The sequence below is a fragment of the Sorex fumeus genome, unplaced genomic scaffold (assembly GCF_029834395.1).
Source record: "Sorex fumeus unplaced genomic scaffold, SorFum_2.1 ptg000067l, whole genome shotgun sequence".
NCBI classification, from domain to species: Eukaryota; Metazoa; Chordata; class Mammalia; order Eulipotyphla; family Soricidae; genus Sorex; species Sorex fumeus.
In genome coordinates, this window is record NW_026606124.1 from 3,705,028 (window position 1) to 3,732,262 (window position 27,235).

At 45.6% G+C, this 27,235-nt stretch overlaps 2 protein-coding genes across 3 annotated transcripts in view; one reads left to right on the forward strand and one right to left on the reverse strand.

Annotated features, from left to right (window-relative positions):
• The window catches only part of NPTN (neuroplastin), a 62,109-nt gene extending 47,422 nt beyond the window's left edge, over window positions 1-14,687 (forward strand). The window contains exons 5-9 of one of the 2 annotated variants that reach the window (XM_056128808.1): window positions 3,311-3,444; window positions 5,803-6,076; window positions 12,468-12,489; window positions 13,174-13,248; window positions 13,686-14,687. In XM_056128808.1, coding sequence (XP_055984783.1) covers window positions 3,311-3,444; window positions 5,803-6,076; window positions 12,468-12,489; window positions 13,174-13,234 — 491 coding nt within the window. In that variant the 3' untranslated portion in view covers window positions 13,235-13,248; window positions 13,686-14,687. The remainder of the gene's footprint in view (window positions 1-3,310; window positions 3,445-5,802; window positions 6,077-12,467; window positions 12,490-13,173; window positions 13,249-13,685) is intronic. The other variant, XM_056128809.1, reaches the window with a different exon arrangement.
• Window positions 14,688-14,732: 45 nt separating this feature from the next.
• Window positions 14,733-27,235, reverse strand: part of REC114 (REC114 meiotic recombination protein) — a 96,588-nt gene continuing 84,085 nt past the window's right edge. Inside the window, exons 5-6 of the mRNA XM_056128736.1 lie at window positions 18,092-18,190; window positions 14,733-14,909 (exon numbers count right to left, since the gene is read on the reverse strand). Coding sequence (XP_055984711.1) covers window positions 14,745-14,909; window positions 18,092-18,190 — 264 coding nt within the window. The 3' untranslated portion in view covers window positions 14,733-14,744. The remainder of the gene's footprint in view (window positions 14,910-18,091; window positions 18,191-27,235) is intronic.

The following is a 27,235-nucleotide window of genomic DNA, read 5'->3' on the forward strand; positions in this document are numbered from 1 at the left end:
TTTTGTTTCAAAAGTGTTCAGCAAAGTGTTCTAGATAAGTAGTTCCATATCTGATCTTTTCTCAGCTCTGTTGCAGTTGACTGTAACACTAGGTTAATTTCTCCATTGCCTGAGTTTGTCCAGCCGCCAGCTGACAGTGAAGGTGGACATTTCTATGTGCAGGCAGATCAGACTATAGGGAGAAGTAAGAAACATGCCTTGGCCCACAGCCAACGGCCTTGGTCAGTGTTTCCCAAGGGTGATACTGCTATACTGGGGGGTGACAGGGTGGGTGCTAGAATGATCTGGGGGTATGGTAGTAGCTTTGCTTGGGTGTAGTTAGGGAATAGGCATGCTTTTAGTTCTCTAAAGAAGGTAGATTTCCAGAAGGGTATTGAGTAATCTTGTTCTTTTTTCCTTCCCCCTCTTTCTTTCCCGTTAAAGCCCAAGTTAGTTTGGGAACCTGATCTAGATACGAGAATTGTTGAGCAATTAAGGTATTTTTTGGGAGCCCCTGCTGTGACACTCTGTAGGACACTGCAAGAGAAACCATTGATATGATTGAAGGAAGTGACTAGTCAGGGAGTGAGTCCTTTCCCTGTTGGGTGTGAAATTTCTCTTTAAGGGTCTCTGTTAATTCCCAGCCATGCTTTCTTCTTTCTGAGGAGAAATCATGGATCTAGTCAAGAGTCACATTTAGTCTGTGCCTCTCCAGGAGAAAAGGAACTAAAGGAACTGAGTAAGCAGTTCATATTCAACTCCACACTTAATCCCTCATTCAGTCCACTCTTAAATATACTAGCTCAGTGTAGAAAATACATCCACCACTTACCCAATTCCATTTTAACTGCCTCATTCATCCTGCCCTCTCATTTGACTGTATTCTTTTTCTTTTTGGGTCACACCTGTCAGTGCTCAGGGATTACTCCTGACTCTGCACTCAGGAATTTTGGGGGACCATATGGGATGCCAGGGGGTCAAACCCTGGTCTGCAGTGTGCAAGGCAAACACCCTCTCCACTGTACTATCACTCCGACCCTGCCTGTACCTGTATTATTCTTAAAGTCTCGAGTTGGTATTACTTCCCCTAAAATCTCTACCGGTGTTCAAGTGTTCCCTACACTGTAGCAAGGGTGCCTATGAAAACATACCAGTCATTCAGTCATTTCTTTTTCCTTTCTTTCTTTTTTTTTTTTTTTTTTTTGAGTCACACCTGGTGAGGCACAGGGGTTACTCCTGACTCACGCACTCAGGAATTACTCCTGGCAGTGCTCGGGGGACCATTTGGGATGCTGGGAATCGAATCTGGGTTGGTTGCGTGCAAGGCAAACGCCCTACCCGCTACACTATCGCTCCAGCCCCCACATACCAGTCATTTCACTTGTGCTTAATACTCACCTGTGGTCTCCCGAGTCCTGTCTGATTTCATTGCCTGCCACTTGTCTCACTTTGCTGAGTCCAGACCAGCTTCTCCTTGCGGTCCCTTATACATTAAAATGTACCTACTTCTGTCTCAAGGCTTTTGCCTTTCCCTTAATTTAGTCTTGTTCCACAGATACAAAAGCAGTCTTGTTCTCTTTCTCTTTTTTTAAAATATGCCTTCCCCAACTGCTCTGTGACATATTTGGCATGCAGTAGGTGCCCAACAAGTGTCTGTCAGATCCAAAAAAATACAACTAGGACAAAATGTGGTCGCTTCTCTGCTTGCTGTCAATTCTTGCTCCTCCACACCCGGTGTAGCAGTTACTCAAGTCTCTGGCCACGCTGCTTACTCCATTGCAGGGCCCAAGATGCTTCTTACTATTTATTGACTAAAGGAAGCACTTTGGAATGGGGACTAGATCAAACAGTAGACTTAAGAGGGGACTGAGTGGGAGAAATCTGGCTTGCTGGGAACAAGATTGAGCCAGCTTGGTCACTCTCTTCTATAGGGAGGATTTTGACTAGAAGAAACAAAAAGACCTTTCCTTTATAACAGCTTATTGAGAAAACACCGAGAGCTCACTCTGTCACGGAGACAGCCTGGAGCCTTGCCCGGGCCAGTCCCATCTAAGAACCTCTGCAGAGCCTGGGAAATGCAGGCTGAGAGAAGCAGGAATTCAGATTATTTTTAAGTCAAGAAAAACTAAGCCAATCAAAGGGGAAACCTGGGATCAGCTCACATATGAAAAAAACAGCTGCCCAGGCCCTCACGTATCAGAGTGAATGTTTGGCATCTTTATTATCCAAGGGCATTAGATGAAAGTAACAGGCTAAATTGACGTGCATTTGATAATGGCTATAGAACTGAAACACAGAATCATTAAGAATTAGCAAAACTGGAATTTGGACCAGGCCTATTGATGACTTTTACTGCCAGAGTGATGGCATGTACCTACTTTGAGTCTTATTGCTTTCTACCACTGTAATTGATGAGATATGGTGAAAAATGCATTTAAGATAAAAGGAGGCCGAACATCAAAGAATAAGCCACCCCAGCAGGTTTCTTGAATCCTTGAAACTGAATTTTTTTAGACACAGTTGCTGTTTATTTCTCGCTCAGTAATTCCCAAGAGCAGAGAAGATGAGAGCTTCGGTATGTCTCAGGATTCCCCTAGTGTAAGGTTCATTAAGATTAGTAGGAATCATCTGCAAGTAAGATTCCTTTCTTCTTTTAAAGGGGGGCAGGAGTTGACACAGCTGGCAGTGCTCAGGGCTTCAGTCCTGGCTCTATGCTCAGGGGTCATTCCTGTGCAGGGTCTGGAAGACTGCATGCAAGGCAAGCACCTGACCTGCTGTGCTATCTTTTTGGCCCACAAGTGAGAATTTTATGCTGCTTAACAGAATTTCTTGGCTCATTGGTTGTGTTTTCTGTTCATGAATAGTTCTCAGGAAACTTCTTCAAACGTTCATTGCTTTCACATTTCTTGCAGTGAGACTTGATTTTATGTGTTTGATCTTGGGGTCTTCTCATTACCTTAAGGAAATATCTAGAAACAGAATCCATAGTTGTTAGTGTAGGTATCTTGAGAAAAAGAATCTTAACTTGTGAAAGGATGATAAGAGTATCTTTCGGCAGTTTAGAGTAGGGTTCGATCCATGGTCAGTTGGACCTGAGTAGGTGGAGAACCTCTTACATTATTGGCAAGATTTGCTGTTTAATAATCCCGTCTGCTTGGGCCGCTTTGCTGGGAGAAGTTGGACTGGTAGTGGGGTTTGTTTCTTTATTCTGTTCTGAGTTTCACAGGTAAGTTCCCCCAGCCGAGTACAGGGCTGGTGCCTGGGCAGAGCTCTTAGCAAATGGGCTGGGTTTCTGTGGTCTGTGGGTAACTGCCTTCCTGCTCTCTCATAGCTGCTCCTGACATTACTGGCCATAAACGGAGTGAGAACAAGAACGAAGGGCAGGATGCCATGATGTACTGCAAGTCAGTTGGCTACCCGCACCCAGAGTGGATATGGCGCATGAAGAAGAACGGTGTTCTCATGGTGAGTAGGGCGCTCGCTGTGCTCTCACAGGCTCACTGTGCTTGCTGGGACTTCTCCTGGGGAGGTCTGGTATCTGGGCCCAAGTGCTGCCACCTGCCGTGCAAGTATGGCCTGGGCCCCGTTTCTAAAGTTAGGATGGTGGGCCAGCTTGCCTTGCACGTGCCTGACGTGGGTTCAGTCCCTGATACCCCTTGTTGCCCCCTGAGCCCCACCAGAACACAGAGCCAGGAGTAAGCCCTGAGCACTGCTAGGTATGGGCCAAAACCAAAAAAAAAGTTGTGATGCTTACATCATAGGCCTGGAGGTCACTGACAGTCTCTGTACAGCATGGAAACCTTGTATGTTAAAGCTGTTTGGTACGGGATTGGATTACTTGAATGCACAGCAGGACTGTGGAGGAACTGCTCATATTTGTACAGTTACATCTCTTTATCTTAGGGAAATACTGTTTCTTCTTTCTTCTTTCTTTTTTTTTTGCTTTTTTTGGGGTCACACCTGATGATGCACAGGGGTCACTCCTGGCTCTGCACTCAGGAGTTACTCCTGGTGGTGCTTGGGGTTTCATATGGGATGCTGGAAATCGAACCCAGGTTGGCCGCGTGCAAGGCAAATGCCCTACCCGCTGTGGTATCTCTCCAGCCCGGGAAATACTTGCTCTTAACATGGGCTTTATGGCTCTTTCTTACTTAGGGGGATGCCTTCTCATTTGCTCTGAGTGCTGTAGGGATATTTGATCCCCTTTTCTGACACAGGGGCTCTCTCATATTCTTCTGTTCCCAGACCTTGTATACCCAGCACTGTACTTTCTAGCTACCATTTTTTATCATTAGCTTGCAGACTCAGAAGGGACAGACATTAGCGATGTCTAATTTCCAGTTTCTTTGGAAAGGTTATAGATTATCAGGGTAAATTATGATTAAGTTTCTAACTTTTTAAGATTTCACATTCATTATTATTCCCATTCTGTGAGCTCACTGTAACACTGTCCTCCTGTTGTCCATCGATATGCTCGAGCGGGCACCAGTAACGTCTCCATTGTGAGACTTGTTACTGTTTTTGGCATATTGAATACGCCACAGGGAGCTTGCCAGGCTCTGACATGTAGGCGGGATACTATCGGTAGTTTGCCGGGCTCTCCAAGAGAGATGGAGGGATCGAACCCTGGGTGGGCGCGTGCAAGGCAAACGCCCCACCTGCTGTCATATCGCTCCAATGTCACTGTGAGCTCACAGTGTTGGTAATGACTTTTCACGTGAATGATGATGACTAAATCCCAATAGCCATTAATAAAGGAGACCAGGATAAGGATATTGTGCTGCATTTTTCAGAGGAGACATTGAAAGATCAAGTTAACATTTAACTTTGTAAGGTGCTGGCAAAAGAAAGGTCTGTTTCTTTCTGAGGTCTCTGGTAGGGGGCCCTGGAGCTGTTGTCAGAGCAGATTAGGAGTCCTTGTTCTTCACTTTTGGGCGCTTTCTGCTGTAAGGTTCTTCTCATGCTCCGGGACTCTTGGTCACTTTTGTGTTTTATTTTCTTGGTGAGGGTGAGAGGCCATACTTAGGGCTTACTGCTTGCTCTGTGCTCAGGGGACCATTTTCAGTGCTGGGAATTCAATAGGGGTTGGCTACATGCAAGACAAAAGCCTTACCTGCTGAACTGTCTCACTCCCCCCTGCCTGTTATATTTTAAATAATAAAACTACTGCTCTTGCCTTCAAGCCAAATGTTATTGCAGAGACAACTTCCAATGATAAGAGGAATAGAGAGAAGAAGACTATTTCTGATCAATGCCATTGAAAACCAGTTTGTTGAATAGGCAGTTTGATTTAGGGTTGAGATAAAGTGCTCTCAGTTTTATCAGGACACTTCTTTCCGGCTATATTTTAACTATTTTTTTCTGACTGATCTTATAGCTTTCTGGGTACTCTTCCTTTAAACAGTTAGAGAATTTGAAATCCAGTAGTCAGGACACAGCTGTCAAGTGTGGCCTCTGCCATCACTGCAGGAGGTCATCCTCACTGAACCTCACTGTCCATCATTCTGTGTGGGGCAGGAGGCAAGTTCACGGTTGCCTGGTGTTGCATTTCATCTGCTCTTGATTGTTACTGCTTCTGTGGCATTAACTAACCAGGCCTCAGGTAGATTTCTTGTGTGAGTTTGTTTTTTTTGTTTTTTTTGTTTTTTTTGGAGTCATTATTTGGAAATGAGAGAGCTACTCTGCAAAACGCTCTCCAAATCCTGCTTGGTAAAGCTGTAAGTGCTCTAGTCCTGAGTGCCTCACTGCGTACTCGGAAGGCTGCGCTCTTGGTGAAATGACACAGAACCTCAGTGTATTCTCACTTTTTATGCCTCTGAGCAGGACATTGCCAATACCTCTGGACGCTTCTTCATTATCAACAAGGAAAATTACACTGAGCTGAACATCATGAACCTTCAGATCACAGAAGACCCCGGCGAGTATGAATGTAATGCCACCAACTCCATTGGCACCACCTCAGTCGTCACCATCCTCAGGGTACGGAGCCACCTGGCCCCGCTCTGGCCTTTCTTGGGAATTCTGGCTGAAATCATCATCCTTGTGGTGATCATTGTTGTGTATGAGAAGAGAAAGAGGCCAGATGAAGTTCCTGACGGTAAGAGCATCCCTACAAAATAGCCTTAATGTTGGGGCTGGTTCCTGGGGGTGGGGTGGGGTCCAAGCACCCAGAGAGAATGATAAGGATTTGGGGATTCAGTCACAAAAGGAAAGAAGGAAAGTTCTCGCAATGGTTCTTTATCCACCCCCAAGATTTCTTTCATTAGCCACCTAGAGCTATAAGTTCAGCTCTGTCCCTTCTTCGTTGGGTGCTCTTCAAGCCCCAGTGCTCTCTGCCAGACAGGCCCCACGTGGGGAACGGGCAGCTGTCAGGTCTCTTTGTTCAGCTGTGTCCTCCTTCAATACAGATCATCAGTCAGATTGAGCTTGAGGAGAATCCAAGTCCAGCCTAGAAGCCACCCCACGATGGCAGGCCACCTGGCCTTTCAGGCAGATTTAAGGTATCGAACTGGTTGTCACATGGTTGCCCGCTATCACCCCTGTAGGTAACTGCCCCAGCCCAGTCAGACCCTTCTCCAGCAGCACCCCGGGAACAAGCTGGGCTGTGGTTCCCTGGGGCGCCCACGCCCTCAGCAGGTTTTTCAAGTTCAGAGGAGAATGGGGTGAGCCTGTGAGACTTCTCCCCGAAGTTTCCTTTCCGAAGTAGCCAAACAGTGACATGAATCCATGCCCCCAGGTGATAGACTCAAGCTGGCCTAGGGTCAGAGGAGGGCGATACAACCCTTACCAGAGAAAAAGAACCTCAGGTTGGTGGCCCTGCCGGTTCAGAGAAGTCCTGCAAGTGGGAGGAGGGGCCTGAGATCTTCTTTCTAACTCTGGGAGGGGGCGCTGAGGGTGGATCCGTGGAAAGTCAAACTCCAGCTAGCTTCCTCCCCATCCCCTGACTTCCTACCCGCAGCAAAACATGGGAGTGGGCCGATCCACCAGGACCATTTTTTGCCTGTCACTGGATGAACCAGCAGCCTGGGCTGGGGGAGGCGGAAGTGGTGGCTCGGCCGTGGTGCCGCACCCTCTCCCTCTTCTGTGTTCACGGAGAGCACTCAGTTCGGAGCTCCCCAAGAAGGTGTGGCCCTGTGAGTGAGCCTCTCCCTCCCTCTCGGTAGCTCCTAGGCCGCGTTGCCAACCCCCAAGTACAGGGTTTATTGGGAGCTGACAGCATGTGCAGGCAGGGCCAGTGGTCTCCTGTCTGTCCAGCATGCTTCTGCAGGGAACAAGGTGGTGGCACGGGCATCATCTGAGAGCCGATGGGCCTTTGCAAAATGTCCCCTGCTGCAGAAGTGTCACTAGGCATTTCCCTTTGTCCTTCCTAGGTTTCAGGAATGTCAGGTTGCTTCCTTCATCCATCCCTAGTGTGTTTTCCTTTGGAGGTCTCTCTCTCTCTCTCTCTCTCTCTCTCTCTCTCTCTCTCTCTCTCTCTTCCCCCCTCCTTTCTTCTCTCTTCCCCCCTTTCTCTCCTTGTGCGGTGGATCAGAACTTCCAAGGTGGAGAGAGCCTCATTTGCACTGGAGTAAAAGGGCTTGCGCTGCCTGTCTCTGCCTTTCTGGTCGGTTCTCTCTGCCTCGCTGCTGGGAGGGACTGTGTTTCATCCCATATGAGTGCTCTCCCTTTCTCAGCTTGTCCTTTGCGAAGGTCAGAGAAGCAAAAGGCAAGGTAGGAAAAGGCAGGGGTGAGCCTCAGAAAGTCATTTTTAGATTTGAAGGCGCATGTTGCTGCCTGCGTCACCGACTGAGCCTGCTGCCAAGGGTCTCGGCCCTGGGATAAGGCCTCTTCATTCCCGGTGGCTCTCCCAGAGCCTGGGGAAGACCTTCCTTCCGGGGCAGAGACTCTCTTTCCTTACATTGAACTGAATGTTGGAGAGACAACTGTGGGGAGCAGACTTTCTGCAGTTTCCTGGAGGGAAAGTTGCTTTTTTAAACCTGAGAGACAGTAAATGAATCCCTCATAAAAGAGATGACTGCAGGGTAAGTGCAAAGTAAAAACTCTCTTTGTGGTAAGAGTATTGCAATGCAAGCAGTTGTGACCTTCCTGTTATTGTTGAATTGGGGTTGAAAATTCTGGAACCTGGAATTATTGAAAACACCTTCTCTCCATTTCAGCAGCCGGTGTGGCCCAGGCTCCGGGCTCCGGTTCCGAACCCCCACCCCTACTGTGGTATTTTCATCCCGTGGTTTCCTCCTTCAGGACTCTGCCTGCTTCTGCCCTCCCCTCTTTTCTTGGGAGTAATCATTACACAAGGATGCTAGTTCTCCAGTGGCATCTCCTGCTCCAGCCAGTGTCCCCTTGGCTGCTGTTCAAACCCGAAAGCAAGCTGCTCTTTTCCTTCGTGCCCACCCCAGAGTTCTTCAGAGAGGAAGGCACGTACGCCTCCTTTACGAAGGGAGTGACTGCAGTGGCACGTCCTGTCCCACACAGCTGTAGAAGGCGAGGAATTTTACCTGTCAGAAACTGTGACTGGTTGACTGACTTACTCGATTATGAAATTGGAATTTTTTGTAGACTAGATATGCTTTTTCTTTACTAAGAACGTATTTCGTTCTTAATTATCAAGACATATGAGATTTTATTTCTGACTCATTGAACTTTTTCTGTTTTTTGGGGGGGCTACACTGGTGGTGCTGGGGTCAGTCCTGGTAGACTCGGGGTACCATATGCCTTGACAGGAATTGAACCCTGGTCGGCCACATTAAAGGCACGTGAAGGACAGCTTCTGTATCTCTCTGGTCTCCGAACCTTTTTTATATTTAAGTTCCTAGAAAATTCATGCTATTCCCACTTGGGAATTCTTGAAAGTCAGTTCCTTAACAAAAAGCGTCACAGGAGTATAGAAATAACAAATTTGTATCAATAAAGTTTAGTTTGAGTATGTTTCACTCTAGAACAGCAATCATTAATTCATATTTTTCAAGTAATAGATGGCTGAGGGGTGACTGTTTAGCTGTTTCCCCAAAAGGAAAGCCCATGTATCTGTACTCCAGGAGGGACCCGGAACGTCCTCTGCGTGACCCCGGGGGGAGCCAGTTAGGCCCCAGGACTCATCCCTGATGGCCTGTGAGCAGATCGCGTGTTCCCATTCCCGGCAGTTTCAGGTTAGGCGAAGTCGCAGGGCCAGATGAGTGCTGACTCTTTGACTTCCCTCCCCTTGCCTGTGTTCTCTGGAACTGTGAAGGGATCATTCTGGACTGCACTCATCCAGCCTGCACCCCTGCACCTTTTTGACTCCTGCAGCCCCCAGGGAATGAGGAGGGAGTAGCAGGGCTGTGAACCTGTTCAGTCGGGTGGCTTCCAGCCTAGCTGGGAATTCCAGAGACCTCAGCTGAACACAACAGAGCTGACTTCAGAAAGGAAATGCTGGCATCAGAAGAACTGAAAGCATTTGGGTCCGAGCTGCTCTGCCTTTAACTGGTGGAGAAGGTCATTCAGGTTTTAGAGGGACCATTGTAGTGCCTCTGATTTATCCAGATTTTCTTAGACGCTTTTCAAAATTAACAGCATTTTAATTTACCCAAATCTACAAGATGAAAAGAACATTTAGTAGCCTTGAGATTTTGAACAGGTCAGGTATACCAGAAAAGAAATGGGGCTTTTTAAAATGACATGTGAATTACACTTCTCCTACCTGGGCTCAGCTGGTCTGTAATAAGTTACTAAGGTTAACATGTAATTCCATAGGCTAACATTGTTAATAAGGTTGACCTTACTAAGTTACATAGGACATAAATATAAAGTACAAAAGAAACAAAGAAGAAAGGAAACTAGAATAAATGTTACTCTGCTTGGGTTATTGGTATTCTCCTGAAAGCAGAGGGCGTGTAAGTGGGACAGACTTGTCCTCTGTGAGCTGGAAGCAGTGGGGAGTCAGCCTGTGGCCATCTCGCCTGTTCAGCGGTCTCTGGGGAGCACTGCTGTGAGAGGTATCTGCGCAGTGCACCCTTGCCAGGATGGATGCGGTGCACGCCCAGATACACCAAGGCCCAGCATCTCACCAGGAACTTGATAAGATAGATTCCAGAAGCGCCGCTTCCGTTCTCCCTGGTCCTCTTCCGTTCATCTAGCCGTGGCTGAGAACATTCCCGGAGAAGAGAACAGTCATTGTTAAGGCTGCTTTTGGCCTGAGGGTTTTGGGGTATGTTGATATTTGTCGGTTACTATGACTTCTTTTTTTTCCCCCCTCAATTGCATCAAACCCTTAAAACATGGTGGTAAGTGAGCGATCTGCATGCTTTTGGAGTCTGTTTAATCTCCGCTTCAGTCTATCCGATGCACAGTTCATGATGTTAACACTTTTCTTCAAGTTTACTTCATTCACTTTCACAACTAATTTGGATTTCAGTTTGCTGTTTTAATCCGCATTTACTTTGATTTTCGTGCCTTTTTTCTGTAGTTCTGTTGTCCCTTTCCTGAGCTCCCTGTTAGGGGTGAAGTGGTTTCTGTGTCTGACTGAAAGGAGAGTGGCCACAGAGAGTGATTGAGACCAGAGAGAGCCAGACAGGAGGCCCTGTCCTCCTCGTAGATGTGCAGTGAGATGGGGAGGAACGTGAAGGGGCTCACGAGGTGTCGCCGTTAGTGTGACTAGCCACTGTTCTCACTCGCCGCTCGGCAGCTCCTGCAGCCTCAGGCCACCTGTGCTCTGTGCAGCCCGTTGCATGCCAGCAGCTTATTGGGCCGGGAGGGAGTTTACCAGCCAGCCGCCAGGAAAGATTCCCCCGCACCAGAGCGAGGGAAGCTTGTGGGGAGAAGCGCCTGGGTGGTACCTGCAGCATCCTGCTTTGGCAGCCGCCATCCCCTGCCCTGCTTTTTCTTCTAGAGATGGGACTAGACTGGTGATATTCTTGAGTCAGCGCTCTTGCTTTAGAATTCGTGTTTTCAGGTGCAGAGCCAGAACACTAAAAATAGTTCGCTCCAACGTCTGTTCCTTACGTCTGTCCTTTAAGTGCTTATTTCTTTCAAGCATGTAGCTGAGCTGGCTTGGCTGGGACGCGGAGATTAGAGTTTTGTGCCAAGGGAGGGTTAGACTGGACTCCCGTGTCATAACACCTGGTATATGTCTTTGTACATGCACAGATGTCTTGGGCGTCCTTAAGTCTCAGTTTGTTCTCTGTACCTGTTTGGTAGTGACTGTTGTTCCAAGACACTGGCGTGTCACTAGTCTGTTGTTTTGGCTGATAAATTGTTGGTTTGTGGTTAGTCCTTTTTTGTTGTATGGAACCTTTTTTTTTGCTCCAGTCACTGTGTGTGCTGGCGGTGGCTTTGCCTCTTCGTTGCCTTGAAGAAACAGGTGGAGCAATGTCTCAGGGACAGACATTACTCCTGTGTGCTCCTGCAGATGGCTACACTGAGACTGTGATCTTCATAACTGCTTCATGTGCACCAAGCCCCCTTGTGGAATCCTGCTGAGGTTTTCTGGAAGCCTTCAGTGAAATCAAACTGTTCTAAATCATTAGTTCAGCTGACTTTGTAAAATAAAAAGAAATTAAGAGCACATATTTGTTCCTCCATTTAGTGGCTATAAAACAAATTCTCCATATCCCTGTTTAAAGGGAATCTAGAGACCTGTAGTTGGGAACAGGAGAGAAAAACTTACCTGAATCGTAAGATAACAATTTAAGAAGGCTTCTTCGTCAACATTATGTCAGCATAATGTCAACATTTTGACTTTCAGTGAAAAAGCTGATGGCTTGAGGTTTGGGCTCTGGTTTTGGCCAGGGCACAAGAGCAAGCTTTTTCCTATGAAGGAGGGATGTCACCATTCACTGTTGAGCTTTCCCTGGTGTGTCACGGCACGTCCTCCAATATGCAGACACTTGCTGGGCGGGCCCAGCAGAGCTGGCCGAAGGGTCATATCAGGCTGAACGGCTGCGGCCTGTTCTTCCTCAGCCACACTATCCAGGCTAAAGGCTCTCCTAAAGATTACAAACTAGCAAGGGAAAAGTGTTCTTTGGGGAAGTGAGGATGTGTGGCTACTGTATAGCACACGCACACATCCACACATCCAGCCGTGTTGCAGGATCGAGCCAAAACCGCATGCATTCATCATAAGAAAACAAACAGCAGGATTTTACAACTGAAATGTTGGTTTGTCTTCTCATCTAAGAGTGAACCACTGGAACTTGGGGACAAGATGAGTATGATGATATTGCAGCCTATCTGTCCGCTACAGTTGCAGTTTTTCATGACAAGCATTCGAAGTGTTAACTAAAACCATTGAAACAACATACCTGCCATTAAAAACTTGAATCTAGTTTTAATAATAACTCCATAAGTGTTTTGCACCTCCAGACGGAATGGCCTTGACTAAATGCTGTGAATAGCCATGTTTGCCACTTGCCGTTGCTGTTCTGTCGCTCTTCACGAGCAGAGTCTCACGGTTTTTTTTTTCCTTTCTTCTCCTGTTTCTCAACGCACTGCTCCCAATCTGAATCATCCCCTAGACGATGAACCAGCTGGGCCAATGTAAGTACCTTACTGGAAACGGATTTCAGTCACTTTGTTGCTTTACTCGCACTTTAACCAGACTAGCAGGTCAGTCAGTGTGCAGGGGAAGGTGTGGGGTCGTGCAGCCTTTGTGACCCAGCATGACCTGGCAGCCGTTTCATCCCCAGACGGGATGTGCAGTGCCGTCTTCCTCGGCAACATCGAGTGAGAAGAAATCAGTTTTTTGCGTATCTTGTATTGATGATTTGGAAAATGAGTGTATCTGAGAGGATTTCGGTCCTGTTAAAGCCAGTTCCAAGCTCATCGCTGCATGCATCTGGCTATATTTGTAATCCTGGTTCCATCAACATTTGGCTCAGGAGAGATGGAGCTGTAATTTGGAGTCAATCCAAGACTAAAGAAGGTTGGCAGCAGTGTCCAAATTAGACAGGGGACCCAGCTTCACTAGGGAAGGGATAGGAAAAGTTACCGGTACATCGTCTTGCTTTTGGGAGTCAGAGGCTCTGCTAATTGAGGTATGTAGGCACTTTATACGGGAATATTTTTATGGCCTATTTTATGGCCTAAATTGTGCAGTAAAATTCTCCTCCACCAGGGATGGCAGTGAAAGAACCCCTGTATTTCCAAGTGTGTGTTAGATTTTCAAAGTTGACCTTGAACTGAACTCTGTATAACTCTTTTGATGCAATCTTTCCTCCAAAGGAAAACCAACTCTACCAACAATCACAAAGATAAAAACTTGCGCCAGAGAAACACAAATTAAGTACTGCTTATAATGTAAGTATGGCCTTTAGAAATTTAAAATTATACTTAATGAGTTTCATCTGTTGAATGTGTGGTTCACTAGAGCTCTGCTGTGAAAGCCGCTTTTATTTCCTAGCAGCTGATACTAAAGTAGTGAGTTGGATGCTGGAAAGGAACATTTCCCATCTGCATTGGTTCACGTATTTACATAATCGCCATTTCACTTTATATATGATGTTCCCAGATACATACTTGTTACTTAACGTCTTTCATAAGACATTAAAACATGTCACCTTTTTGGGTGGGCTGTTGCAGAGGCCAGAGTGGTGGCCTGGCACGTGGAGACTGGAACATCACCCCCAGCCCCTGAGCATGCTGTTTGGCTCAAAGTCTGTTCCGATATGTAGCCCTGTGTGTCCTTGATGGCAGTATGTGTTCCCGCTTAACTTCTGAACACTTTTTCTTCCCAGGTCTTTAGGTTCCTGAAGCCGGCACCATGACCTGCTAAATTTTCTGCTTGGACCTCTTTGGTTCTCTCCCCTTTCAAGTGACAACACGACAGTGACTGTCTAAAGCATGCCTTATTTAGCCTCTCCTGCAAGGGTGACCTAGCCAGGTACATTTTCAACAATGCTTCAGTGTAGAAGGTGTGAACTATTTTGGGCTTGATGTGCTGTGAATGTTGCTTTTTCCCTCTTCCTTTGTTGAAATATTTAAATAGAAGTGAAAAGGTCCTCTGAGGGTCCACACATGCATGCGCCATTTTTTACTTAATGCAGCTGTTAAATTGGCAAAGTTCTAAAGTGCACTGCTGCCATCTAGTGATACATTTTTGTAAAGTACAGCAAAACCTACAGATATATACAGTATATAAATATATATATATATATTTATATTTTTGGGGGTGGGAGAAATCCAAAATAAAATAAATGCTTGTTTCATTTTTAAGCTGCTGATACTTGTTCCTTCTGTATGTTGTCAGATGAGGAAATTGTGCAGTTCTGGTACAGAAAGAGGAGTAATATAAACTGAAAGCTATGATTTTAAGGGCTTAACCTCCGATTTTGCTAAGAAGCTGGAAGAGTTCACTGAGCGGATATAATAAAGTGCAGTATATATGTATGATTGCTTTAAGTGGTTATGTAAATTCTTCAATCCTTTGCACTGATGTGTTGAACCATATTGTACATTCAATTAAGGCAAACTTTTATAATTTTACCATATTGTTTTCAATGACCTTGAAATGTTATAGCATGGTATTCTATGCAACTAGCTATACTTTGGGGTTGATACTGTATTTTTTCACATTGATTTAATAAATGGTTGTGTAGATTTTCTCACCCAGCAGGGTTCTCACGCGGTGCGTAACCATAGATGCATGTATTTGTGTTTTGTGTAATTGTTGAAGTGCAATGATGTATAAAAAAAAGTGGATTAACCTGTTTTTAAAAATAAAACATTGATAAAAGGTGTTTGGAATAATGCTCTTTATTATTCTTGTATCTAAGAAAGAAGCTTTTTTTAGGATGTTAATTTTTTAATCCCGTTAGCTTCTTTAGTTCCTTTTCTACCTCTTCCACAAAAGCTGGGAAATTCTGATCCATGAGGCACAAGCGTAGAAAGGGGCCTATGTCTGCCACCTTCCACGCAGACTGTCCGCATGCCGTGGGGAGCGCTTCCGAGGCCAGGAGTGACTGGGGATTGGAGGAGAGTGGTTTATTAGAGAATGGCAGAGCACGGGAAGAGTAGGGGATCACAACATCCAAATGAAATATGTTATTACATTTTTAAATACACAAGGAAGTGAGACAACTTGTAAGGAAGGGTAAGAGCCTGCTTTACCCAACACTCCAGTGAGTGAACTCTGGTCTGGTCGTCTACCCCCATGGGTGACTAGAGCGGTGCAGCATGTGGGAACGGGCTCTTCATTGTATTCGGAGGTCACAGCTGACAAGGTTAAGTCCCATTTGCCTTTGCTCTCCATCATGCATCATCGTACCACAATCAGGATCTTAAATGAGCATTTCTGTCACTCCCCAGAACATTCGCTTATACTATCTCCGTCCCTTGGTTTTCAGACTCTAAAGCCTAAGACTCTAAAACCTAACAACCTCTTATCTGTTCTCCACACATTACATTCACAGCTTTTCCAGAACATCTGTAAATAAAATCACGAGCGTTCTTTTCACATAGTGATCTAGGTCCTCTGCAGTGTTAGCAGCCAGTTAATTGCCAGTATTTGGTGTTTAGAAGTCTGTCTGTGCTTGACACTTGGGACCACCTGGCATAACTCGATGCGGACTCCTGCTTTGTGCCTATTGTCGGCACTTGACTCACTCTTATTACCTAATGGAATTCATGCCACGTTGAGAACAGAGGTTCCTTTACGCCCTTTCTGCAGATCATATGACTCAGTACATTTGTATACAACTGAACTTTCTCGATAATTGCAATTTACTTTTCTAAATTCCATCCAGCTGTACCTAAAGGTATAGACAGTGGAAGCAAAATGAAGCCCTGTCTCCAGTGAGAGCTCCTGTTAAAAAGTGGATCTCTTTCAAAACTTCTTTGTACCTGATACAAAAATTAAACTATACAAGGGATCTCTATCATTTTATCATTTTATCCGGTCTTATCCCTTCTCTGGATATAATATAACTGCTCAGTATCCTATTAGTAAACGTTTTTACATTTCATATTTGGTTGACACTAGAAACTGAAGAACATCTTTGTGTAATAGTGTACTTAGAAGTTCTCACTGAATTTGACATATTGTTGCTTTCCAAAAACTTATCAGGGGCTATAGTGATAGTACAGAGGGTAGGGCCTTTGCCTTGAACATGGCTGAGCCAGGTTCCATCTGTGTCATCCCATATCGTCCCCCAAGAACTGCTGGGTGTGACCCAAACCAAAAGAAGTAAAGTTTTTTCTTTTTGGGTCACACCTCGCAATGCTGGCGGTGTTGGGGGGACCATATGGGATGCTGGGAATTGAACCCGGGTCTTCCGCATGTAAGGCAAACGCCCTTCCTGCTCTACTGTTGTTCCGGCCCCAGGAAGTAAATAATGAACGTGGGTTCCTAAGACATTAGAGCAAATAAGTAGCACACCTGAACTTCCAGAATGGTAGTGTTGCTTGTTTGAACACAGTTCTTGGATATTAATATAGGGCTAATGGATGTTTTTAACAGCAGTTATATTTCTTAAGTAAGGACATATCCCAATCCCCTACCCGCTCTTTGTCTTTTTTTTGTGGCTCCAGAGACTCAAGTCAGTTGACCCTCAGAAATGTGAGGTGCACAATGGGCAGGAAGTTCCCTGCTGCTGGACAAGTAAGCTTTTGTGTTTATCCTAATTGGTGGGTCATAAAGTCAATATGAATTCCTATTCTTGCCTCTTCTGTTTTTAGTCTGTATTTATGTTCACTTCAAGTTAGTGGTAAGCCAGATGGAGAAATCCTCCTGACTGGTCGAATTCCATGCGAAATTCATCAGGAAAGGCAGTGGGGAGGGGACAGTCCTCACATATCCCTTAGACATCAAGTAAATGTGACTGAAGGAAGGGGTTTTGCAGGATTCTTTGATTGTAGCAAGTTGCAAGGGAAGAGGGACTCTCTGAGGTGAGTGTGATAATCGGCACCTCTTGGTTCTCTCAGCTGTACCCTGAGGACTGGCCCCGCCAGAACCCGGAGTTGACCTGTCTCCAAATTCAGTTTGACACTGTCCTTAATATTGTCCCCAGATTTCATTCCCAACATTAAGCTGAAACTCTTCCTTGTACTCCTCTTTCTGGGAACATAATTAATGCTTCATGTCACACATTTAAAGGATAGGGGTTTCCAACTGCTGGCCCACACATGTAAAAAGACCAAAACCAGTGCTTTAGATCAAGGGTGGAACTTTTTCTGCCAAGGGTCCTCTGGCTATTCATGACACTCACAGGCCACACACAAGAGGCAGATGGACCTCAGCATCTAATGGAAAGCACCTTTGTCTGTCCTATCATGTACCAGAACCATACCACAGAGTTTCATGGGTCTTACATGGCTTGCAAGTTGGATGTTCCCACACTTGCTTCAGATCATAGTTTCTTATATTGTAGGCGACGTAACTTTTAAGATTTTGTTTTTAATGGATTTAAAATCTATTAAATATTTGAGCTGCACACCACTTTTATGGAACTATATACAAGGGGCTATGAATAGAACATGCAAGAGGATGGTTCAGTGTGTCCCTGTCTGCCTGGCTCCAACAGGGTAGATGAAGGTGGTTTGTCTGTGCCACCTTCTACACTAACGTTTCTCAAATGAGCCATAGGAAGGAAGCAATGTCCCTAGGGGTGGCCGGGGTCAGAAAAGGGTTTAGAAAGGCTTGTATTTAACATTCTTACTACTCTAAACGGGCTGGAGCGATAGGACAGCAGGTAGGGCATTTGCCTAGCGTGCAGCCAACATGGCCAACCCGGGTTCGATTCCTCCACCCCCCTTGGAGAGCCCGGCAAGCTACACCGAGAGTAGCTCGCCCGCACGGCAGAGCCTGGCAAGCTCCCCGTGATGTATTCGATATGCCAAACGCAGTAACAACTAAGTCTCACAATGGAGACATTACTGGGCCCTGAAGAAAATCAATGACCAACGGGAGGGCAGTGACAATGACTAAAAGAGAGTGAACTGAAGGGCACTTTCTAATTTTCTTTTTTGGTTTTGGGTCCACACCTGGTAGTGCTCAGGGGACCATATGGGATGCCTGAGATTGAACTCCGGGGAGGCTGTGTGCATGGCAAATGCCCTCCTTGCTGTACTGTCCCCAGCCCCTGAAGGGCACATTCTTCAAGATCACTGCTTTCACGACAAAGCAAAGCATGGAAATAGGCTTTACCTGAGCTAACCAGGTCACGGAGGTTCTTCCTTCTGGAGGCTTTGCGCTGGTTGCTCCACTTGGCTGCTCTGGGGCCCTCTGTGGATGCAGAGAGAGCGCCTTGCAGTTACACTCCACAGAAGCATAAGTGCCCCCACCCGTTACATAGAAATGCACTCAGTCAAAAGTGGCGAGATTCTAGCCAGTGTAGTTGGGCCTGTTTAAGCTCTGCTGGTAGTAGAGTTGGTGCAGTTGAGATAATAACTTAAAACGTGAGGCCCTGCAGGCGGGACTGAGGCTGTGGAATGATCCATTTCTGGGACTGCTTATGGCATCCACACAAACACTAAAAATAAAGGCCCAGCGTCCCACAGGGACCTCCTAGGCAGACGGGGCTGTCGATGGCAGTGGACACTGAGTTGGGCGTGCTTCCCTGGCTGCTGGGCGGGAGCAGCAGAGCCTGAGAACAGGGATCACTAGATAGAAAACACCTGCCTTGAGTTGGAGGCGCTGCGTGTGAAGGACTTCGAGAACGTGAGCTGTGGGGAAGGGGCTGGCGGCAGGGAGCCATGCCCAGCCGGGCACAGCCACTGGACAGATTCCCGCTGGGCAGTTAGGCTTCTCCGGAACTCATTTTTGTGCTGATCTCATGAATCAGCCATGGCACCTTAAAAGCCAGCAGGTGATGCTAGCCACACCAACCATAGGTGGGCAGGGTCTCTGCCTCAGTTCTGCCCTCACGGGCCATCTCTGCCATGAGAGGCTAAGCTCTTCTGGGTCCAGCTGCCAGACAGTACAGTAGGCTTGTAGCAAAGGCCAGCTCAGAACTGTAAGAAGTGGATATTCTAGACTTAATCACCGCATTAAGTCAGAGGACACCTAGCACAAAGACCCCCAAAAGGTTCATTGTTGTGCTGTACCCACTGTCAGAGACAGGAGCTGGCAGCATGCAGCACCGAGAGGGTACAGCTATCCCAGAGGTGAGCGAGTTGCTGGCACTCTGGGGGTAAGCCCTGTGCTTCAGCCCTGCTTCAGAGCAGCCACCCCCAGGACAAGTACTGGCAGGTATAACACCCCCTGCAGCTCACTGAGCAGCTTAATCAGGCTCCATACCTGCCTATGCCACATCGTCTTCCAAACCCCAGCAACTGCGCACCTTGGTCTAGAGCCCAGGCCCCATGTCTAATCTTGCACTGGATGATCTTGCAAGCATTTAAGAAATACAGGACATCCATGGCAGCCAGGAATCTGTGGAGTGACAGGCACCAGCCTGAGGGAACTGGGATCACTGCTCAGAACACTGGGGACTTGGGGCTCCACCTTTGACTCCCCATAAAGTGTAGTGAATGATGGGGGGAAGATGGTATTTAGCCCCATCAGCTGATGGTGACAAGTCAGGGAAATTCCTCAAGGATACTAGAATTTTTAGCATTGCCCAAGGAGGACACTGGAGCAATAATCTGCTCAATGTTCACTGAACTGAGGAAGTCAATAGAAGAGAAATTCATTAAGGCTGAAGAAAGACTGATGGGGAAAAATGAAAGAATTCATACAATTGAAAAAGCTAAATAATACCGTAACAAAACTCAGATGCAGGATGGAAGGAGCTGAAAATAGAGTGACCTCAAAGACAAAGCACTTGCAGTCAGTGAGCAAAAGATAAGAGAAAATGGATTTTTAAAAGGTGAAGAAATCCTAAGATATTTAGTGGGCAATAGGAAAAGGAACAAATCCTAGGAATACCAGCAAGGAAAGAGAGGGAAGAATGGCTGGAGGGAGTGGTGACAGTTGGGAACTCCTCCAGTCGGGGGCGGGGGGGGGGGGGGGCGTGTGTTTATCCAGAAGCCTAAGAACGGACAGAAGCAATACCAGCAAGACACTGATCACAAGGGCAGGAACTTAAGAGATGGTTCAGGGCTTAAGGCATTTGGCATGCATGTGGCAGAGCCAGGCATGATCCCTGGCACCACATTCAGTACCCTGAGCCCCTCCGGAATGATCCTTGAGTGCAGAGCCAGTAAGAACTGAGCACCTCGGGGTGAAGCCCCAAAACTAAAGGGGCAAGAATGAGGGAGAGGGTGACAGTCGTGGCAGGAAAGAAGCAGAGCCTTGTAACATTGTTTCAAGGGGAACAGTGTAAATTCACATCAGGTTTCTCAATATACGCTTGAGGATAGCTTTGAGGACAGCCACACACGCTAGGGGAAAAGGCAGCTCAGGTAGAGAAGGGAGCACCAAATAAAGGGTGTTGGGAGGTTCCTCTCAGGATGGGAGATGCGTGATGAGAGTAGACTATAGACCGAACAAGATTGCCACGCAATGTCTCTTTTGCAAACCACAGCACCCAAAAGGAGAGAGAGAACAAAAGGGAATGCCCTGCCACAGAGGTAGGGTGGGATGGGGGGATGGGGGTGGGAGGGATACTGGGACTGGTGGTGGTGGAGAATGGGCACTGGTGGAGGCATGGGTATTCGATCATTGTATAACTGAAACCCAAGCACAAAAATTTGCAAGTCTACAACTGTACCTCATGGTGTTTCACTAATAAAAACTTAAGGGAAAAAAATAATATAAGCATGAGGAAAATGGAGTGATACATTCAAAGTACCGAATGACAATATACAACCAAGAATCTACCTTGTGAGGTTATCACCGAGATTTAAGTGATAAAAACGATTTGAAAAATAGCTGAAAACATTATCTCATATAAGTTAGGTTCTTACGAATACTGCAGGACTCCTATTTAAAACAAATACCGGAAAGCAAAAACAACAAAAATCCCCAGAAACATGGCAAGAAAGTCCTTGATACCAGTAATTTCTTCAAAATGTCAACGAACTGAAGTCTCCTGTCAAAAGGGACAGTGTGCCTTCTGCTGCCTACAAGGGGTACACTGGAACGTGCATGACAGAGACAGGGAAGGTTGGGATAGTCCTAAATGCTAAGGTAGACTGAAAAAGGCGAGGACCATATACTTGGATCTAATAGCATTCACATCACTGCAAGTAACGAGAGAAGGATGGCCACTTGTACACTAAATAGCTTGAGAGCCACTCTTGCCAACACACATAGTGAAGGGGCACCACAGTTTATAAAGCAGTCTGAGGAGAAGCAGCAACAGCACAAGGTAGTGGGAAATTTTAATGCCCCACTCTTGTCACTGGACATCAGCCAGGGCGAATGTTAATAAGCACCGAAGAATTGATTGCTGGTTTTTCTTTTGGGGGGGCGGAGTGCAGTGGGTTTGGGCCACATCCGGTGATGTTTAGGGGTTACTATGGGGTCTACACTCAGGAATTTCACCTGGCAGTGCTTGGGGGACACCATATGGAATGCCAGAGATGTGATTAAACCCGAATGGGCCCTGAGCAAGGCAAACCCTGCCTACTATTGTTCTGGTCCTAAGTGAAGAATTGGAAAAACTGGACTAAGAGACACATATAGGACCTTTGCCACCGTATTACTGAATACACCTTTATCTCCAGTGCACAGGGAACATTCTCCATGTAGAACACGTGCTGGGACACGGTTCAGGTGTCCATAAAATCATGGAAACAAAGCACATAAAATATCTTTCCAGACATGATGCCATGAAGGTAGAAATTAGTTATAAAAAATCTGGGAAAAGCTCTAATATACTGTTAAGTATTGGGCCAAAGAGGAAAACGAAGGAGAAGAAATTCCTGAAACAAACGAGAACAAAGAGAAACCATCAGAACTTATGTGATACGGCAAAAGCAGTGGTAGGGGCAAAGTTTTCATCAGGAAAGATGAAAAAGTTCCATTCCATAACTTAATCTCACTGTTTGAGAAATTCTATAAATGCTAACAAATTCCAAAGTGCAAGTAGAAGGAAATAAAAACAGTAAGAATCAGTGACACAGAAATGAATACTCAAAAGGATCAGTGAAACAAGGAGCTAGTTTTATGTTTGTATTTAGGGAATAAAGTAGATTGACAAACCCTTAGCTAGGCTCCTGAAGGAAAAAAAAAAAAAGGACCAAGGAGGAAAGGGAGAAATGACAACAGATCCCTCAGAAATATTAATCAGATGTTAATCAGAAAAGGTTACTACAAATAACTCCATGCCAGTAAGCTGGAGAATCTGAATGAATTCTTAGAATCATTCAGCCTCCCTAATTGAATCAAGAAGTAGAAACTCCGGACAGATCAGTAACAAGGAAATTAAACCTCCCCAAGAAAAAAGCCCTGATCAGATGGGTTCACTTGTGAGTTCTACCAAACCTTTAAAGACTACCTCAAGGGCTTCCAAAATAGTGAAGCAGGAATTCTTCCTAGCAGCTTTTATGGTAATGACAGATTACTAGCATAATCCTAACACCAAAAGTAGGCCAAAGTATTACTGAAAAAAGAAAGTTACAGTTAAAAACGATATCCCTGATGAACACGGACACTAAAGTATCTTCAACAAAATCTTAGCAAACCAAATCCAACAATATATCAGAAGTAACATGCACCATTAACAACTGGGATTCATTCTAGGGATGCAAGAATAATCTGATAATATGCCAACCAATTAATGTAACATCATGCAACAACAGGAAGAATAAAGATAGACACAGAGGAAGCTTTTGACAAGGCTGAACATTCGTGATTTTTAAGAAACATTAGGAATAGAAGAATGTGGTCATTTACAACAAACACATCCAACATCATACTTATTGTCACAAAACAGCTTTCCGTCAGATCAGGCACAAGGCAAGGATATCCACTTTTACTCTATTTTGGAAGTTCTAACCACAGCAGCCAGGTGAGAGAAAGAAATGAAAGCCATCTATATTTGAAAAAAGTTAAACTATCACTATTTACAGAGGCCATAGTAACACACATAGAAAACCAGTATTTGGCACACATCAAAAAGAACATGTATGTGGGGAGAAAGGGACTCTTCTTCATTGCTGGTGGAATGCCAACTGGTCCAGCCTTTTTGAAAAACAATATGGGCATTCCTTCAAGAACTAGAAATTGAGATTCCATCTGACCCCACAATGCCACGTCCGGGAATATATCCTGAGGGTGCAAAAAAGCACAGTAGAAATGACATCACTTGAGGCCAAGACTATTTGGAGAAACCGTATATAACCTCCCAAATACCATTCTCTGCTTTTTTCCACTCTAGATGAGTCTTTGTTCTTGAACTCCTCTCTTTTTCTCTGCTCACATCTCTTTAAATTTCTTTTAATAAAAATACTATTTTGCTTCACCAAAAAAAAAAATGACATCACTTGATCACTCTTCCCATTAATCATCGATTTGCTTGAGTGGGCGCCGGTAACGTCTCCATTTGTCCCTGTTGCGTGCAGTGTAGCCCAATGGCGTCTGTTCATTCTAGGAACATGAAGAGCCTCAAACCTATCGTTCAGGGTCTTGACGAAGTCTGACCATCTTGTAGGAGGGCGGCCACACAGTCTTTTGACGTCCTGTGGAATCCAGGAATCCGGTCAGTAACGGCTCTAGTCCAGTGGTCATCTCCAAATCTCATTATGTGTCCAGGCCATCTGATTTTCGACGCCTTGGCAAATGAGACCGCGTCCCTGATTCTTGACCGTCGATGGAGGTTGGGACTCTGGATTCTTTCATTAGTGTGAAGCGTGATACTCCAAGCATAGCTCTGTTGATTCCTCTTTGGGAGACCCAAATAGTGTTCTCATCCTGTTTCCGTAGGGCCCAGGTATCTGAGGCGTATGTTAATGCAGGAAGAACAGTGGAATTGAAGAGATGTGCCCAGAGCCAGAGGTTCTTCTTCCTCTTACCTATTTCTTTAACGCTCTTGAAGGCATTCCAAGCTGCTCTCTTCCTCCTGTGCAACTCAGGTGCCAGGTCATTCGTCATGTTGATTTCTTGACCTAGGCACACATAACTGTTGCGTTCAGAGATGGTCATTCCATTGAGAGCGAATGGAACGTCAGGAACGAGACTGTGTCTCATAAACATTGTCTTCGTGAGATTCAGCTGGAGTCCAACCTTTCCACACTCACAGTCGAAGTCGGCCAGCATTTGTGCTGCTTGGCTAATGTTTGGTGTTATTAGAACAATGTCATCAGCAAAGCAGAGGTGGTGTAGTTGCCATCTATCTTCACTCCCATTACTTCCCATTCCAGTTGTCACATGACGTTCTCGGCAGTGGCACTGAAGAGTTTCAGTGAAATGGTATCACACTGCCGAACCCCTCTCTTGACACCGATGATCACTTCTTTGTAGAATGCTGAGATCCTGGTAGTGAATCCATAGTACAGCTCACTGAGGATCCTGATGTATTGAGTTTGAATGCTCTGATTGGCTAGGGCTTCAATGGCTGCTTCCATTTCAGCAGAATCAAAGGCCTTCTTTAAATCAATGTACATTAGACAGCGGCATCTTGAGCTCCCAAGAAACCTCAATGAGCTTGGTTATCTTGTGGATATGGCCGATGGTGCTGAATCCTTTGCAGAACCCGGCTTGCTCGCATGGTTGTCCTTCATCTAGTGCTCTGCCAATCCTATTCAGGATGACTTGAGTGAACAGCTTCTAGATGACAGATACTAGATGACAGATACTAGGCAGATTGGGCAATAGTTGCCAATATCTTGGATATCTCCCTTTTGTACAGTAGTACAGTCCTGCTGGTTTTCCATTGGGACGGAACCTTGCATTCAGACAGGTAGCATGTGAAGAGCCGAGCCAGCGTATTGATGAGTACTGACGGCAGGTTCTTCAGGTGTTCAGGTCTGACCTTGTCTGGGCTGGGTGCTGTTCGTTTCTTTACCGACGAAATGGCGTGTCGGATTTCGGAAGGGAGAACATTGGGAACGACATCCATCCTGCGGAATTTGGTATGTGGGCAGGTGGACGTGGCTATCAAAGAGATCTGAGTAGAATTCATGGATAATCTTCTCCATTGCACTTCTGTAAGATGTGATAGATCCATCGGACATCGGAGGGCAGTCATCTTGCTCTTGTAGCTGGCGAAGGACAGACGGGCGTTTCGAATGCTTTTCCCGGCGTCTGCTGCATCTACTAGCACTTCTGCTCTTCTCTCTTTGAGGTCTTCCTTTATCGCATCTCTGCACTGCTTTGCCAGCTCAGACATTTGCTGCGGTTGCCTGAGGCATGCAGCAAACCACGTTGGTGAGTAAGCTCAAGAGTTTTCGAAGACAGGCAATTTTTTGTGGCTATCTCTTAGCGTTCCTCGCACAATCATGGAGATACTGAACCAGTCGATTGTATTCCTCATCAATGTTGTCAACGACGGCATCTTCCCATGTTGCAGCAATAGTGCCAAAGAGCTCCCAGCTAGTGGTCGTTCTGGGAGTTCTCTTCTTAAACTTTGCAGCCCTTTCTCCCCGCTCTGTGAAGTAGAATTTTGCACAAAGGAGATGGTGGTCCGATCCCGTTTGGAGTGTTGGGACAACAGCAACATCGGTCAGGCATGTCTAAAATGACATCAGCACCTGTATATTCATTACAGCACTGTTCACAATAGCCAGACTCTGGAAGCAACCTGAGTGTCCAAGAACAGACGACTGGTCAAAGAAACTTTGGTACATCTACACAGTGGAATACTATGCAGCTTCTAGGAAAGATTTAGTCATGAAATTTGCTTATAAGTGGATGGTCATGGAGAGTATCATGCTAAGTGAAATGAGTCAGAAAGAGAGGGACAGACATAGAACGACTCTACTCACATGTGGAATATAAAATAACATGAAACTGACACCCAAAGACAGACACAAGGGCCAGAAAAATTGCTCCATGGTTGGAAGCCTGCCTCATGAGCTGGGGGAGAAGGCAGCTGGGGTAGAGAAGGGATGGATCACTAAGACAATGATGGCTGAAGGGATCATTTGGGATGGGAGATGTGTGCTGAAAGTAGATAAAGGACTAAACATGATAGCCTCTCAGTATCGATATTGCAAACTATAATGCCCCAAAGTAGAGAGAGTATGGGGGAAATTGCCATAGAAGCAGCGGAAGGGTTGGGATGAGGGGGGGATACTGGGGACATTGGTGGTGGAGAATGTGCACTGGTGGAGATTGGGTGTTTGATCACTGTATGGCTGAAACCCAAACATGAAAGCTTTGTAACTGTATCTCACGGTGAATCAATTTAAAGAAAAAAAGAAAAAAGAAAACCAGTACTGCAAAGTAGCAACCTACAACATCAAAACAAGAATCTGTTGTGTTTCTATATGTAAATGATGAAGTAGAAAAGGGGGAAAAATAAAATACAACCCAATTTAAAATGTCCAAAAATATTAGAAACCTAGAAATAAACTTTAAAGGCTGTGCCATACTTATACATTGAAAACTCTAAGTCACTGTTGAAGAAATGGGAAGATATTCCATGTTCATGGATTGGAAGAATTAATGCCATGGGGTTGGAGCAATAATAGTACATTGGATAGATAGGGCACTAGCCTCCAAGAGCCTCCAACCCAGGTTTGATTCTCAGTACCCCTGATGGTCCTAGGAGGGATCCCTGAGCACCACTGGGAATGGACCCACCCCTCTCCAGCCCCTCTCCCCCAGAAAAAAGATGATTGTCAAAATGACTGTTCTTCCAAAAGCATCATAGTCAATAAATTTCCATAAAAAATTCTGAAGAAATTCTTCAGTTTGTATGGAATCATTAATCTTCCCAAATAACCAACTGAAAGTAATTCTGAGAAAAAATAAATGGGAGATACTGCATTTCCTGAGTTTAGATTATACTAAAAAAGCTATAGTAATCAAAACGATGTGATACTGGCAAAAAGGTAAAATTCACAGATCGATGGAACAGAATTGAGATCCCAAAGATAAGTCCTCAGGTTTATGGACAATTTACGACAGAGTCACTAAGGGCATGAAGTGGAGCAAGGAAAGCCTCTTCAACAGATGGTTCTGGGAAAGCTGGTTAGGCACATGTCTTTTCCCCCAAGGGGTGGGGGGCGATAACAATCTTTATAAGGCATACCATTCACAAGAGTTAATTCAAAGTAAAGACCTTGAGGTTAGACAAGAATCCTTAAACTACATTGAGGAAAACAGGCAGAACTCTCCAGAATGTGGAGGGCAGATAGGGAGTTTGCCTTGCACTTGGCTGACCCAGGTTTGATCCTAGGCCCCATACGTTCCCCTGAGCACTGCCAGGTGTGATTCCTGAGTGCAGAGCCAGGAGTAACC